Source organism: Sceloporus undulatus, chromosome 5 (genome assembly GCF_019175285.1).
Source record: "Sceloporus undulatus isolate JIND9_A2432 ecotype Alabama chromosome 5, SceUnd_v1.1, whole genome shotgun sequence".
In the NCBI taxonomy this organism is placed as follows: Eukaryota; Metazoa; Chordata; class Lepidosauria; order Squamata; family Phrynosomatidae; genus Sceloporus; species Sceloporus undulatus.
Genome location: NC_056526.1, coordinates 36675422 through 36690440, shown reverse-complemented (window position 1 = coordinate 36690440; position 15019 = coordinate 36675422). Strand labels below are relative to the sequence as shown.

At 42.5% G+C, this 15019-nt stretch overlaps 2 protein-coding genes across 2 annotated transcripts; one reads left to right on the top strand and one right to left on the bottom strand.

Annotated features, from left to right (window-relative positions):
- Window positions 1–423: 423 nt before the first annotated feature.
- Window positions 424–5599, top strand: RPS19BP1 (ribosomal protein S19 binding protein 1). The gene is made up of 4 exons (XM_042470807.1): window positions 424–559; window positions 956–1099; window positions 3267–3364; window positions 4691–5599. Exons 1-4 carry the CDS (start codon window positions 508–510, stop codon window positions 4829–4831), a joined length of 435 nt encoding a protein of 144 aa, XP_042326741.1. The 5' UTR covers window positions 424–507; the 3' UTR covers window positions 4832–5599.
- A 2734-nt stretch (window positions 5600–8333) lies between these two features.
- ATF4 (activating transcription factor 4) lies at window positions 8334–12024 on the bottom strand. Its single transcript, XM_042470097.1, has 3 exons — window positions 11838–12024; window positions 9534–9848; window positions 8334–9274 (listed from the first exon to the last, which is right to left on the bottom strand). Exons 2-3 carry the CDS (start codon window positions 9748–9750, stop codon window positions 8427–8429), a joined length of 1065 nt encoding a protein of 354 aa, XP_042326031.1. The 5' UTR covers window positions 9751–9848; window positions 11838–12024; the 3' UTR covers window positions 8334–8426.
- Between the last annotated feature and the right edge of the window lie 2995 nt (window positions 12025–15019).

The window sequence follows — 15019 nt, the reverse complement described above, 5'->3', positions numbered from 1 at the left end:
GAAGGATATTTGAGAATTCCTCCCAGACAGAAAGGCTGAAATGGAGGTCATGTCCTGGAAAAGGAGGGCCTTTTGTCACCCTGGCTCAAAATGGAGGGCATTTTGGAATCCCTCTTGGACATAAAGCTGAAATGGAGGACATGTCCTGGGAAAGGATGACGTCTAGTCACCCTGTTTCCATGGCTGAGGCTGGATTCGAACCCTGGTCTCCCAGAGCCACCGTCCAGCACTCAGACCACTACACCACGCTGCCTCCTACCACCAAAAGCCCTCTCACATTAGACAGCCTGAATAATGAAAAGCAACCAGCCAATTTCACCCCACGAACACCCTCCCTCCCCTTTCTGCGCATGCGCAGCAAGGCCTAACCCAGCTGCCAGAAGTGTGGCAGAAGTCAGAGTCGCAAAGCACAACCGGAAGTGTGTCAGGACGGGACACCGGAAGTCAGCCTAAGCATACACCATAGAGCTGAAAGAGCGGCGGGAGAAGCACAACTCAAGAGGCAAAATGTCGGTTTCGTTGCTGAGGAAGGGTCTGGAGCTACTAGAGACAGCAGGAGGTAACGGGGAGCAGCGGGGAGGCGGTTAGGAAGTAGGGACTGGACAGGGCGACCAGACGCGTCCTCCCTTTCCAGGACATGTCCTCCATTTCACCTTTTGTGCAGGAGGAATTCTCAAATGCCCTCCATTTTGAGCCAGGGTGACCGAGCACGTCCTCCTTTTCCAGGATGTGTCCTACATCCCAACTTTTCCAAAATGTCCTCCATTTTGAGCAGGACTAAGAAGCATGAATGTATATTTATATTAGTGTTTTTAGCTTTTTGGTTGATAACACCCTAATTCTTTCTCGAATGTCCTACATTTTGAGGTGAGGACATCTGGTCACCCTTGGACTGGAGCTGCTCCTTCTCAGGTTTAATGCCTCTCTTCTGTCTTTCTGTGTCTGCATTGAATAGAGTCCACTCCCAGGGCCAAGAAAGCGGCATCAGCCTCCCAACCCAACAAACAGTCATTGAAGAAGTCAATGAGGAGGAAGAAGTGGTTGGGGTCTGGAAGAAACCAGGCCACCGTCAAAGGCAAAGTGATCAAATCTGCAGTAGGTGAGGAAAAACAAGGGAAAGGATGGCTGCATCTGCACTGCAGAAATAACCCAGTTTGACCCCACTTTAACTGCTTTGGAATCCTGGGTATTGTAGCATAGTGGCTTCAGGGTCGGACTACAACTCTGGAGACAGGGTTCAGTTCCCAGCTCAGCCATGAAACCCATTGGGTGACTTTGGGCAAATCATACTCTCTTACTCTCAGGGGAAGGCAATGGCAAACCTCCTCTGAACAAATCTTGCCAAGAAAACTCATAATAGGGTTGCCATAAGTCGGCTTGAAAGCACAACAAGAACAACAAAGTTGGTTGTGGCACTAGAGCTCTCTGACAGAGAATTCCAGAATTCCATAGCATTGAGCCATGGCAGTTAAAGTGGTGTCAAACTGGATTCATAGAATCATAGAATTGGAAGAGACCCCAAGGGCCATCCAGTCCAACCCCATTCTGCCATGCAGGAATACACAATCAAAGCACCCCCGACACATGGCCAACCAGCCTCTGTTTAAAGACCTCCAAAGAAGGAAATTCCACCTTTCTCCAAGGCAGTGTCTTCCACTGTCAAACAGCTCTTACCAGATTATTTCTGTAGTGCAGATACAGATGTTATCTTCTGGGATCTTTCTGTATCCCCTTTCACTCTGATCCTACCCCCACAATCATGTAACTGAGCACATATATCTGGGGCTCAGATTTTATACATGAATTGGGTAAAAATAGTGTAGGTGGTTAGGTGCAAAAGCTTAAATTAAAATAAATGTATTAATCTTAAAGGTGTTCTGTGCTTCCTTTTTTCACTGAACCCAAAGCTATTTGCTTGGTAAATTTCAGAGGAGAAGCTCTACTCATCAGATGCAGGAAAAACAGCAAAGAGGTTTTGTCATTTTAAAGACTTTGGCATAAGATTTTGTGGACTGTAGGCATCTGACAAAACAGCTTGCAGTCCATGAAGCTTATGCCAAATAAAATCTGGTGGTCCTTTAAGATATTACAAGCCTCTTTTGTTGTTTGGTCTTGTTTTAAATTGCATTTTTTTTCCTGTATTCATCCCTGGTATGTGCTTAACTCATAGCAAAGCAGGCAAAATGTTTTCCTTCACTGTTTCTAATAAGCAAAAGAACCGTTTTTTTTGCTCTGGTGTAATTACTTAATATACAGAGGACCTGATGTGATTAATATATAGAGGGCCTGAACAAATAGGTTGTTGACTAAGAAAACTCAAGCCACATTTGGACTGCAATCCTGTGCACACTTCCTTGAGAATAAAGAGCTGATTATGTCTAAGATATTGCAATATTATTTCTAACTTTGATCTGATGTAATGAATTTTGGCTTTAAAATTATGATAGTTACAACATGATGTAACTAGCTTTCTATGAAACAGTGATGTTCTGGTTTTCTGTTTGTGAATTTAAAATAGGTGGTATCCAAATAGCAAAGAAATTCAGCATTTAAGGCAGTGGTCCAAAACACACTGCAGAAATATTCCAGTTTGAGACCGCTTTAATTGCCCTGGCTCAGTGCTAGGGAATCCTGGGAATTGTAGTTTGTGTCACCAGAGCTCTTTCTGGCAGAGAAGGCTAAATGTCTCACAAAACTACAGTTCCCAGAATTCCCTAGCATTGAGCAAGGGCAGTTAAAGTGGTCTCAAACTGGATAATTTCTGCAGTGTGTTTTGGACCTAAGCATTTAAAATTACTAAGTGAGAGAACCAGCAACTGAATCACTTTGAAGTATCTTGCTATGTTGTTAATCTTTGTGACTTTTTCCAGATTCCAAATGGGTACTTGTTTTTGTCTGTTGGAGTAAACAACAGTGTCCTTTCACACCTTAAAGACTAATTAATATATTACAGCATAATATCTTGCAGCACAAGCCTGTCTGCTCTTTTGCATGGAATGTTACTCAGATTTACAGGTACAGTATATATGAGCCAGTGTATTGAAGGCCATGAGGTCAAGAGGGATTAAATGCAGAAAATCCGGTGACAATTGTATTTCAGACATAAGAAATGGTATTTTGCTGAAAAGTGTTTTGTGTTCTGCCTCCATAAACACTTATCCTTACTCCAACAACTAGTAAGGTCACCTTGCTACTTCTAGATGTATAGCCTATGTCCTATGCTTATAACATTGAACAAATGTACAATTGTTTCTCATTTTTTCCAGAGGAATACAGGAAATGTCAAGCTGTTGACCATTTTCAGGAAAACTTGCAGTACATGATGAGCAGTCAGTTCGTTACAGACAACACTGTTACTCAAAAGGTAAGTTGCCTACTTTTTTTCATTCATAACCAGTGGAGAAAAATGTAGCTTTATAAGAGCACTGTTGACATGATAGAAAAACAAGCAATGTTGTGTGTCTTTATTCACAAGATATCAGTTGAATTAAAAGCCTCAATTGACAGGTTAGGGCACACATCCCAATGTTGAGAGGGGACTTAACAGTATAGTTCATTACATTTCCACATGACTGAGTTCCTGCTACCTTTCATCTGACATTTTAGCCAAAATGTTTCAGATCTCTAACAATCAATACCAATTTTCATATCAAAGTATTTAAACATATGCAAAAGTTTTGCCTTCCTGGGCTGAATTCAGATGACTACCGTATATACTCATGTACAAGTCACCCCCATGTATAAGTCGAGGGCAGGTTTAGGGTACAGAATTTTGGATTTTGATATGACCCGTGGATAAGTCGAGGGTACAACTTTGGGGCATGTAACAAAGGATGTAAATGATAAAGGCCCCCACATGCATGCAAAATGCTATCAGGGCAGTTTCTCTCCTCCCTGAGAAACATACACACACTCTCCTTGGGGGAAAAAGGCAATCAGGGCTCTTTCCCTCCTTTCCTAGGGAGCAGGGAAATAGCCCCAATTGCTTTTTGTGAGGCATGTGCATGTGTGTATGTCTTCCTTTTTCCTGCGGAGCAGGGAAAGAACTCTGAATGCTTTTTGCAAGGAGAGAGAGATATGCCTTCCTCTTTACCAGGGAGCAGGGAAAGAACCCTGATTCCTTTTTGCAAGGCGGATGTGTCTCCCTCTTTCTCTCATTTTCCAGGGAGGAGGAGGAAAAAGCAATCGGGACTCTTTCCCTGCTCCACGGGAAATAGGGTGCTGTGCGCACACACACTCCTTGCAAAAAGCAATGGGGCTCTTTCCCTGCTCCCTCGGAAAGGAGTTAAAGAGGAAGACATACAGATGCACTCTCTCCTTGCAAAAAGCAATCAGGGCTCTTTCCCTCTTCACTGGGAGAGGAGGAAGTTAACACTCACAAACTCTTCTTGGCTGAGCAGCAGCTGCGGAATGGTGTGTTTGGCAAAACTTCGTTCTCAGCACTATTACCGTATTGACCCTTATATAAGCCGACCCAGGATTCTGGGGTTAGGTTTTTGGCATAAATTTTTTGACTTATAGACGAGTATATATGGTATGCAAAACCTCCTCTGCGGGCTTTTGTTTTTCACTGTTTCTGTCTGCAAACTGTGTTCAAATCTTTGGGCTTAAAGACCATAACTGGTTGTGCTATTAATAAATGTTAAATGTGTGTGTGTGTTTATTAATTTCTTTGCAATTGGATTTGAAGGTTTTAGCCCAAAACAGAGGGAGGAAAGCTAGAGACCGCCCCCGGGAAGAAGCAAAGAAAAAGCCTGAAGGCACCGTGTTCACTGAGGAAGACTTCCAACAATTTGAGAGGGAATATTTTGGGGGAGCTGGAGCAGTCTGACTAAAGAGAGTGTTTCTCATTATTTATGAGTAAATGTAAGTGAGAACGCATCCTTTCTTTAGGAGTCACGTTTACTCTGGGAGGGTGCAGAACCCTTACATCTAATAAGTTCACTCATCTGATATGGGATGTCACAGTCTGATCTGTAAGGCAAAGAATCCAGATCTCTATCACCAGGATGCTGACTATTCCCTACAGGCATTTGGCCTTGCCACATGTATTTTTGCTGGTGTGTGTGAGAACAACTAGATTGAATCATCCCTTCCACCATCTTCTACAGTGACTTTAACTACAGCCTTCTGTACACACCAGAGAGAGAAACTAATTGCACAATTTGGGAGAGGGTGATAGTCTTCTAAGGCATAAACACAGCAATCCGATTTGCTCCAGTAGACAAACACATCACTGAAAAAGAATATGGACATCTAGGTTTAATTTGTAACCAAGTATCTGCCTCAGCCATCTTTTATATGTAATAAGTACTATGCCACTAGCCAAAAAAAAAAGTGGGAATTTTAATTATTTCATAAGAGTACTACTGGCATAACTCCATAATCTGTTTTTTGTTATACTTCTACACTCTCCAAAGAGGCTGATGTATTTATAGTTCCTATAGACTGTCATACAGTCATGTACCTTGAATTCTGTCATATGTTGTAAATCAGGCTCAATTAATACCTGTATTAGTAAATGAGAAGGCTCTCGTGAACTAATTCTGCAATCACTTTTGAGATTAAAGAAAGGTTAGTCTTTTTTTTAAAATGTCCATTTTAAAAGTACTGGGAAATAATTTACCATTCAGGTGTACCTGACGCTGCAACAAGGTAAGCAGGTGCAGGCATCGCAGTGTTGGAGAGCATAGTCGTGGGAAGGAGACAAGGACCGTGTTTCCAAAAAAAGAAGAGGAGTGGAGCCCCACATACACTATTTTATTTATTTTCCAAGATTTATATCCTGCCTTTCTCCCACAGTAGGACTCAAGGGACTGCTCTGATATCATAACTCGGTATAGTAGGGACACTCATTCTTTGTAGGTCTTTAAACATATTTAATTGAACAGAGTATTAATACCTTTGTAGACTTGCTCCACTGAGCAGTGCCATTTTGTACTGGGGTCTCCCTATCACTGCTCAGTTGCTCCCCTTCCCCTAGTGAAATTTATTAGAATATGAATGTTTTTATCTTTTGGCTCTTTTGTAAGCAGTAAAGTGGTCATGTGAACGGTAGCATGTCTTATAAAAAGAGCCAAGATACTTCTCAGGACACAAGTCTAGACAGTACATTTATATAATTATGGAAAATAGTGCTTGTAATGAACACCATAGCCAAAAACATTCTGTCTCATCTCTCTGAATGCATATTTCTCTTAGGTGCTGCAAAGCTAAACCCACTGAATACTGCAATAAATAATTTGGCCAAAAGGTGGCAGAAACAGAAATTTATCCTTTGTGTATTAATCCTTTTGGTTCTGTAAACCTGCATTTAGTGATTTATTTCTGTTCTGTTTTAACATCCTGAACTGTAGAAGAAATGGAAGTTAAATGAGCAGTGTTCTTAAAGCTGCTCTTCAGGAAAATAAGAGATTGGTTTGTCCCAACTGTTGTCACACCCTTGTAGGATCCATATTCTTGTCCCTAACTTTTAAAAGGGGATCAACCATAGGAACTCAATCAGCAGCTGGGAAAATGCATAACAAAGGCTAATCTACCTCAACTATGTTGACATGCATATCAGATTCAATCTTCCTTGGTAGTTTTTAAGACTGAATGTAAAAAGCCCATATAGGTGCAAGTATACATAATGAAACCCTTCAGGCCTGGATCTTATTAACCTGCACTTGTAAGTGACTGATAATCCTAATTTGGCGGTCTCATGTGTGCCTTCAAGTTATTCCGATTTATGGTGACCCATTGCAGTCCAATCAGCGATAGCATTACCATTGACCACAAGTGGTTTACTTCTTCATGATCACACACTGGGTTTCCTTGGCTGAGAGGGAATTTGAACCCTCCTCTCCAAGTGCTAGCACATCACTCATACAAAACTGGCTCTCTTGCAGGGTCTTGTCTTTTTAGAGGCTTTGGAGTAGTTAGCATGTACTAATCACCATGCTAGTCAACTGGTCACCTTGAAAATAGAGCAGTGAAATAATCATTCACATCTGCCAGTGAAATGAAAGCTCCTCATTCTGGCATGACAAACACTTCTGGTGTAAAAACTATTTTACTTAAACTAACCTTAATCAGCCAATGAAGTTGCAATTAGTGGGGTGAGAGAAGATACCCCATTGACAATCTTTCTCCCCCTAGAATGCTGTCAAACTGCTCCATGAGCTTGATTCAACATAATCTCACAATACTAACACATTGCACAACCAAAGGGGCAGTGTGGAGATAAGATTTGTCTGTCTACATTTGACAACTTGCTGCCACTGCTTTTAGAAATGAATCCATGGAATAGGCACATTAAAAACTGGGACATTTATCCTGGAGCAGGGGTGAAAAGTACCCCTGCATTTTAGGCTATGCTGGTTAAAGCAGCTGGCTGCATCTTTCCCACCTGCCCTATATTTTTCAGAACTGTCAACCACTACTCAAATTCTCAACAGCTGCATAAGCTGTATATGGCAGTAGTTAATACGTAAGAGGAAATGGTAGTTGCATCTGAGGAAATAGCTTTATAAGCCTGAAAGTTTATGCTACCAAGGTGCTAAGTTGTACTGATCTAGATTAATATGGCAGTGTCTGAATTGACCATTCAATATGCATCTGGCCTGGAAGGACAAAGGCCAGCCAGTTTAATCAGGCCTGGCCTAAAATAAGGAGAACCACCCCCCCCCCAGTCCATCTGCCATGATGCAAGCCTCTGAGAAAGCTGCTGCCATTCCTTTCTCCTTTTGTCATGTCTTTTGTAAGCCTGAGGGGAGGGAAATGTCTTAACTATTAGTAAGCCACTCAAGAGCCTTTCTGGCTGAAGAGCAGGGTATAAATACAGTAAATATGTAGCCTAAAAGAGGCAAAGTGAAGAAATCAGAATTAAGTTGCACAAAGTAGAAATCAAAATCGTTTTAACTAGCAGCTGCACCCTGCAGCACATCGTCATATACAACCCAATGCTCATTTCCCCTATACACTCAAATGATGCATAGAATAAGGCAGCATACTTTGAAAGACAACTTCTTGCAACTATTTTACACATCCCAATAGGCACCAATCCAGCTGCTCCTGTAACATGAAGTTAATGCATCCTGAAGATGTCTTCCCGCTTTCTTAAACAAAAAATAGCCCTTTTACTAACAAGGTCCCACCACCGAGGAAAGCATAGCATGGATGGAAAAGTGTCCTCCTCACTTTATGTTGTTTCAATCTAGCTCCTGTACAAGGAAACTGCCTGATTGTAACTTCTCAAAGCAGCTGTCCTTTTCACTTTAATTTTTTTTACCATTTCATTAAATTCAAGAAATCACACAGAACAGTTCAAAGACTCCACTGTACATACAGAATTATATACTAGAAAATAATTTATTTAGCAACAATACACAGCAGTTTGCACTAAGCTTTTATATACATGCATGTAACATCTACTCTTGACTACCCTATTCTGGAACTTTAACTTTTTTACTCTTGGCTTTACGGACCTCTTCAATTAGATCTTTTAAATACTGGATTTCTTTGCTCAATGAATCTGCCTTCTCTCTCAGGGCCTCATTTTTCTGCTCTAGTTCTCTACACTCTCCTGATAAGGCCTCTTGCTCTGCCCTTTTCTTCTGCCGATACCGGGTAGCTGCCGTCTTATTTTGCTCCATCTTCTTCAGTTTCTTGTCTATTCTCTTTTCAGACTTTATTTTAAATGATGCTACCTTTTCTGCAGGGGAATCATATGGCTTGGGATGCACAGAAACAAGCAGGGGCTTAACAGACTGGACATCACTCACAGAACTAACAGAGGTGGTAGGACTCTGTTGGGGTGACCCCAAGTAAGACTCCGGGCTCATGCATATTCCACTATCATTATCAGAATGTACTTCATCTTCCCCCTCACACTTGGGAATCACTACCACTAGGATATGGGCTTCAGCTTTCCTTTCTCCTTCAAGAACATCTACTTCATCACCTAGTTCTAAGCTGAAAGAATGGTCTGCTGTTGTGATAAGTGACTCTGGGGAGAGGGGAAATGCAAACAAGGAGGTCAATGGGGCCATTTCATCTGCTCCAGTGGGAGATATGGGAGAATGGATAATTTGCTCTGGTATCAGTAGAGTTTCTTCAATGGGAATTTCTTGAATGGGAGGGTCAAGTAGATCACACGTGTCTTCCAACGTGGCCGTGAGCTCATCTGGTGAGATGGTGGATTCCAGATCATCAATACCTAACAGCGCGTCAAAGTCAAACTCCTTCAGATCCATCTTTTCCACCATCCAATCCATGCCAGAGAAGGCATCCTCTGTCAAATGAAAGAAAAATTTTATTCAGAAAACTAAGTGTTATCCAAAAAAGCAAGTAAAGTTATTCTTGTGCCTTTACTCCCTCCCGTTCTATATACTCAACAAAGAAATACATAGCCTATGTTTCCAGCAATTATTCTAGCACATTTTACAAAATATTCTCATGACTAAGGATGCTACTTGTTTATATTCAACAAACTAGAAACCAAAGCCACCCTCAACATTTCCAGAACACTTTTTTTGTGTCCCTGGTCTTACCCTGGCTGTTATCTGCACCATTATTCAAACTATCCACAGCCAGCCAATTGGAGGAGCCCACTTTAGCCTTGTCGCTGGAGAACCCATGCGAACTGAGGTTCTTGGCCACCTCCAGGTAGTCATCTAAGAGTCCCAGACTTTCTTCAGCCACCAAACACGGCTGGTTGAAGGGGGAGAGAAAATCCCCCAACAACATCTCTGTGTTTGAGAAGCTCATTCTGGCCAAGTTTTAATACTTTGTCGTCGAAGAGTGTAGACAAATAGGTGGTGTTTTTGTCAAAAACAGCAAAGCTGCTGTGCAATGCCTTGAAAAACCTGGAAAACAGAGAAAATGGTTTTTAGTACTAAGATAATAATTCACCAGAATTTGAACTTAGGCAACTCCTACTATAGGATAAAGCACTGAGTGGGCCTTTGGTATCTGCTGGGGTTTGGTTCCAGTACCCTCTGTGGATCCCAGACTCTGTGGGTGCTCAAGTCCCATTAAATACAATGACATAATAAAATTGTGTCTGATATGCATCATGGCAAAAGTCAAGGTTTGCTTTTTGGAATTTATGTAGTTTATAAATTTATATATATTTAAAGTATTTCAAGCTGTGGATGCGTGAATCTGTGAATAAAAAAATTCGTGGATATGGAGGGATGACTGTGGTGCTATTGCAGCTTTTACTTTTTTGAGCTACCATCTGGAACGTGCTTCAGTGGCTCATTCTTATGGATGCCAGCATGCTCCCCTATACAACAGCGCCAACTAGGGTTTGTCAAATATTCTCGCTTCCGCCAGCCTTCATTCAGTCTTGGTTTCCTTGCATAGCCATACATGGTCAGACCCGGCTGGGCTCCTGCTCCACCCAGCAGCACTCCCTTTCTCTGGCTCAGGCAGTCGCTCCCTCCCAACAGCTGCAGCCATTTCATGATCTGGCTGCTGAACGCGTCCCCACCCTTCAAGCAGGCCGCCATTTTGTCTCCTGCCACGTTTTTTACTTAGGCCAGTCCCATTAGCCTTTGGTATTATACTGCCTATTTCAGGCATTTTAAGTAGATTGTCGGATTCCAGAATCTTAAAACCACCCCCAGGATGAGCAAAAGACCCATCATTAAGAGATTCCAAATGGTTTGCATAGACAATTCAGGGATTGGGAGGGAAATATGGCTATACACAAATATGTCTGCTTCAAGGTGACAGGGAGCTTAAACTCCACTCTTCCCTAAATAGCTCAAAAAAGGCTTCTGAGCCAAAACGTACTAAAAATAAAACAGATCAAACTGGGTTTCTTCCCCAAGAGATTTCTTGTGTCGAGGAGCTGAATGTATGTGTGCTTTGTGCCTATTTATGGAGACTATGAATATCACCTAAAAATTAATACACTTATGAATACCACCCAAAATGGCCCTTCATTTTTACTGGGAAAAATCTGGTCTCCTGTTATGACATCCTAGCCTTACTGATGTTCACAAGCATAGATCAATGCTTTAGTTCTCCAGGGATTATTTTAGGTGTCATGGGAAATAAATTTGTCTTCTAATTAGTGTCATTAATGGCCTATCATCATTCTTCCTAGTCCCTGACATCCTAGCTTTATTTGTGTTCACAAACGTAGATCTATCAAATGCTTTAGCTCTCGGGGGATTATTTTAGGTGTCAAGGGAGATAAATCTATCCTCTAATTAATGGTCTTTTATTATTATTATTATTAATTACTATTATTACTAGCCTTACTACTTGTGTTCACAAACGCAGGTAGATGGATACCTTAGGTCTTCAGGAATTACTTTAGGTGTCAAGGGAGATAAATCTGCCCTCCAATTGATCTCATTAATGGTATATTATCATCATCATCATTATTATTATTATTACTGCTCCCTGACATCCTAGCCTTATTTATATTGAGCAATGCTTATCGACCAATATCTTAGCTCTGGAGGGATTATTTTAGGTGTCAAGGGAGATAAATCTGCCCTCCAATCTAATTAATGGCTTATTATTATTTTTAACCCGACATCCAAGCCTTACTTGTGTTGACCAATGCATATCGATCAATATCTTAGTTCTGGAAGAGTTATTTTAGGTGTCAAGGGAGATAATCCTCCTCCTAATTACAGTCTCCTTAAACGATCGCCCCCTTTCTTCCTTTGGGAAATCCCTATTGACTGCGCCACTCCCTCTCCCCAAAAGCCCCCTCCAGTGCGAAGGCGAACTATCTTTCCCAGAAGATGACCTTTTTGACCCCCTCCCCTTATCTACATATACAGTCCACAAAGAGGAACCAGGGACTCCCTTTGGCTCTTTCCCATACTCACGCCATGGCTGCAGACGCCTGGAGGTGCCGAGGCCGCGGCCGCTGTTGCTGCGCCTCTGCAATGGCCGTTGCTGCCGCTCGCACTGCCGCCCCTACCATGCCATGGCGGCGGCTGCTGATGTTGCAACGCAACGCAAGCACCCTCTCGCTCTTCCTGCGGCCAGACAATGAGAGCGATGGCGCCCGCGCTGCCTCCTTATATAACACAACGAGATCCGGCAGGGCAGTCTTCTTCAACCTCATAGGATCCTTCCGCCGAAGGTCTCCCGGTGGTTTAAAACAGCCGCACACGAGGAGCCTCATTTCTTTCCTCTCCTGAGACAGCTTTTTCAAGAGCCAAGGAATCGCCCTCTGGACTTTGCCATCCGGAGTGAGGCTGCTTTCCTGGTTAAAAAGTCCGCGGAAGGATCACCGGGACTATGCTGAGCACTTTGACTTTTAATACCAGTCTCTGTCTGGCCGCTCAATTAGAGCCAGACCACGTGACTTTTAAACGGAGAGGGTGGCTTCCTATTGGCTAACGCGGGTTCAGTCGGCAAGCGGGCGGTTGGGGAGGCAAGCGAGGGTAGCACGCGGCCAGACGGAATAGGATTGGCTGGCAGCGCCGCGTCCACGTGGACGGTAAGCAGCCATTGGCTTAGAAGGGGCAATGCGTCAGTATCTGCGTAAGCAGTTGAAGAAGGAGGGGCTTTTCTTTCCTACGAGTTGCCCATGCTCATTAATAATTCAGCGAGAGGGCGTGCCTTCAATGTCTCCTGATCTTTTCTCTTTTTTTCCTAGCTAGTGGAGAGGGAGGGAAGGGAGTGGCGCCAGTTTGCCAGGGCTGCCTACATCCACACTGAAGAAATAACCCAGTTTGGCAGCGCTTTTACTCAAGGCTATGGAATTCTGGGAGTTGGAGTTTGTTGTGGGGCCCAGAACTCAAGGCTTGACTCTTTTTCTGGCTCAAGGCTATGGAATTCTGGGAGTTACTTTTTTTTGTAAGATGGCCAGATGTCTTCTTTTTCTAGGACGTGTCCTATTTCAACCTTCTGGCCAGGAGCAATGCCAAAACGTCCTCCATTTTACCAGGGTGACCACCTGTCCTCCTTTATCCAGGACACATCCTACATTTCTGCCCAGGAGGAGTTTCAAAATGTCCTGGTTTGTTCAGAGAGGCCCATTACAGACAGGCCATATAGTATGTGCAGAGCGCGTACTAGGGTTAGGAAGGGGCGGTGCTACATTTTTTCTACATTTTTGGTTTGGTTTGGTGGTAGAGAATTATGACAACCCTTCCCCAAAGGAGCCATGAAATGTGGCTCCTTTGTCCACCGCAACAGAGGTGCCATAAGCACCCTGGAGTGGCACTGTGGCGTCACTCGTGCGCCGCACCGTTTGGACACAGCGCATGAGCCACATCATTGATATGGGTCCCATGTACATGGCAGTGTGCCAAGATGGCGCTCACGACAGGACTTGGGACATTAAAAAATATAGGGGCCCCAAATGTCCTTTCTGCCCCAGGGCCCCTCAAGGCCTAGCAACGGTCCTGGTAAAAGGCCACCTTACACAATATAATGAATTTGAAAGACTATTAATAACGAGTCTGTTTTTGATTATGTTAAATGTCACTGTTTATGTTGTTTTTGTTGTTGTCAATATTAATATTATGTACGACGTCGAAATTTCCTTAATAAAGATATTTTTTAAAACTATTTTTATTGAGTTTCACATATTAAAATACATTATATTTTTTTAAAAAAAGAACCAACTCTATCTTTGTCAGGCCTTTCCTTCCCAATATTTTTCCACAGGAGCAAGAAGCCATGTAAACACTACACTTTAGGCCTCATCTGCTCTGCAGAAATAACGCAGATTGACACCTCTTTTAATTGCCTTGGCTCAATGCTATGGAATTCTGGGAACTGTAGTTTTGTGAGACATTTGGCCTTCTCTGTCAGAGTGCTCTGGTGCCACAATAAACTGCAAATCCCAGAATCCCTTAGCACTGAGCCTTGGCAGTTAAAGAAGTGTCAAGCTAGATTATATTTGCAATGCAGACGAAGCCTTAGAAATTGTGCTTCTCTGGGGAATTGGGGGGTTGGGAGTATAAAAGCTCCCAAGCTGTGATACCACCAGCATGTTTGGGCAGGCTAACCAAAGGTCCTCCTTTTCCAGGACATGCCCTCCATTTCAACCTTCCATGCAGACAAGGCCCTAGTCTTGACTGCGAACCTCATTTTGACTAATGACTGAATCAAAATACAGGAAATCTTTCACTGTCTCAGTGTCTTCGTTGCCTACTTTAATGTTATTTAAATCATTTGCCGTCATTATTTTTGTTTTACCTTATGTTCATCTGTAAACCTGTCTTTGCACTTTCTTCCTTGAATTTCTTCAGTAGTCATTTCAAGTCTTCGCTATTTTCTGCTAGAGATATGGTGTCATCTGCATATCTTAAACTGTTGATATTCCTTCCTTTCCTTTTCAAATCTCTTTCTTCAGAGTCTAATCCGGCTTTGTATATTATACATTTAGCACACAAGTTAAACAGATAGGGTGATAAAATGCAGCTTTGATTGACCCCCTTGCCAGTTGCAAACCACCCTGTTTCTCCATAGTCTTTCCCAACAGTGGCCTCTTGTCCTGAGTACAGGTTACACACATTAGGATAATCAAATCTGGTGGCACACCCATGTCTTTAAGAGCAATCAATAGTTTTTTGTAATCTAACAATCAAAGGCTTTGCTATGATCTTTAAAACACAAGCTGGTTTTCTTCTGAAATTCTTAAAATTGTTGCCCATTGGATACAATGGTTTCTTTCTTTCCTGGAAACTTGTCAGGAACTGGGTACCACTTTGAATAGTATTGCTGTAGAAGATGGGGACAATTTTGCTAAGCCCCCTCCCTAAACCGTTTGGGGAAAATTAAACAAAGACGAACTTACACTCACACTAAGAAATAACTGGGTGTGGAAACCAGTTATTTCTGTATATTTACCACAGTCGAATCTCTCTCTGGCATTTTGTCCACATTCCCTTTCACAATTGGGGAATAGAGATAAAATGCCATGGAGAGATTCAATCGCGGTGGGGGACGAAGAGAAGAGGTGGAAGACTTTTCTGGGGCACATGATCGTTTTGAAAGTGGAGGTGCCTCCATTTTCAAAATGATTTCCTTCACGATCCGGATCTGTCTG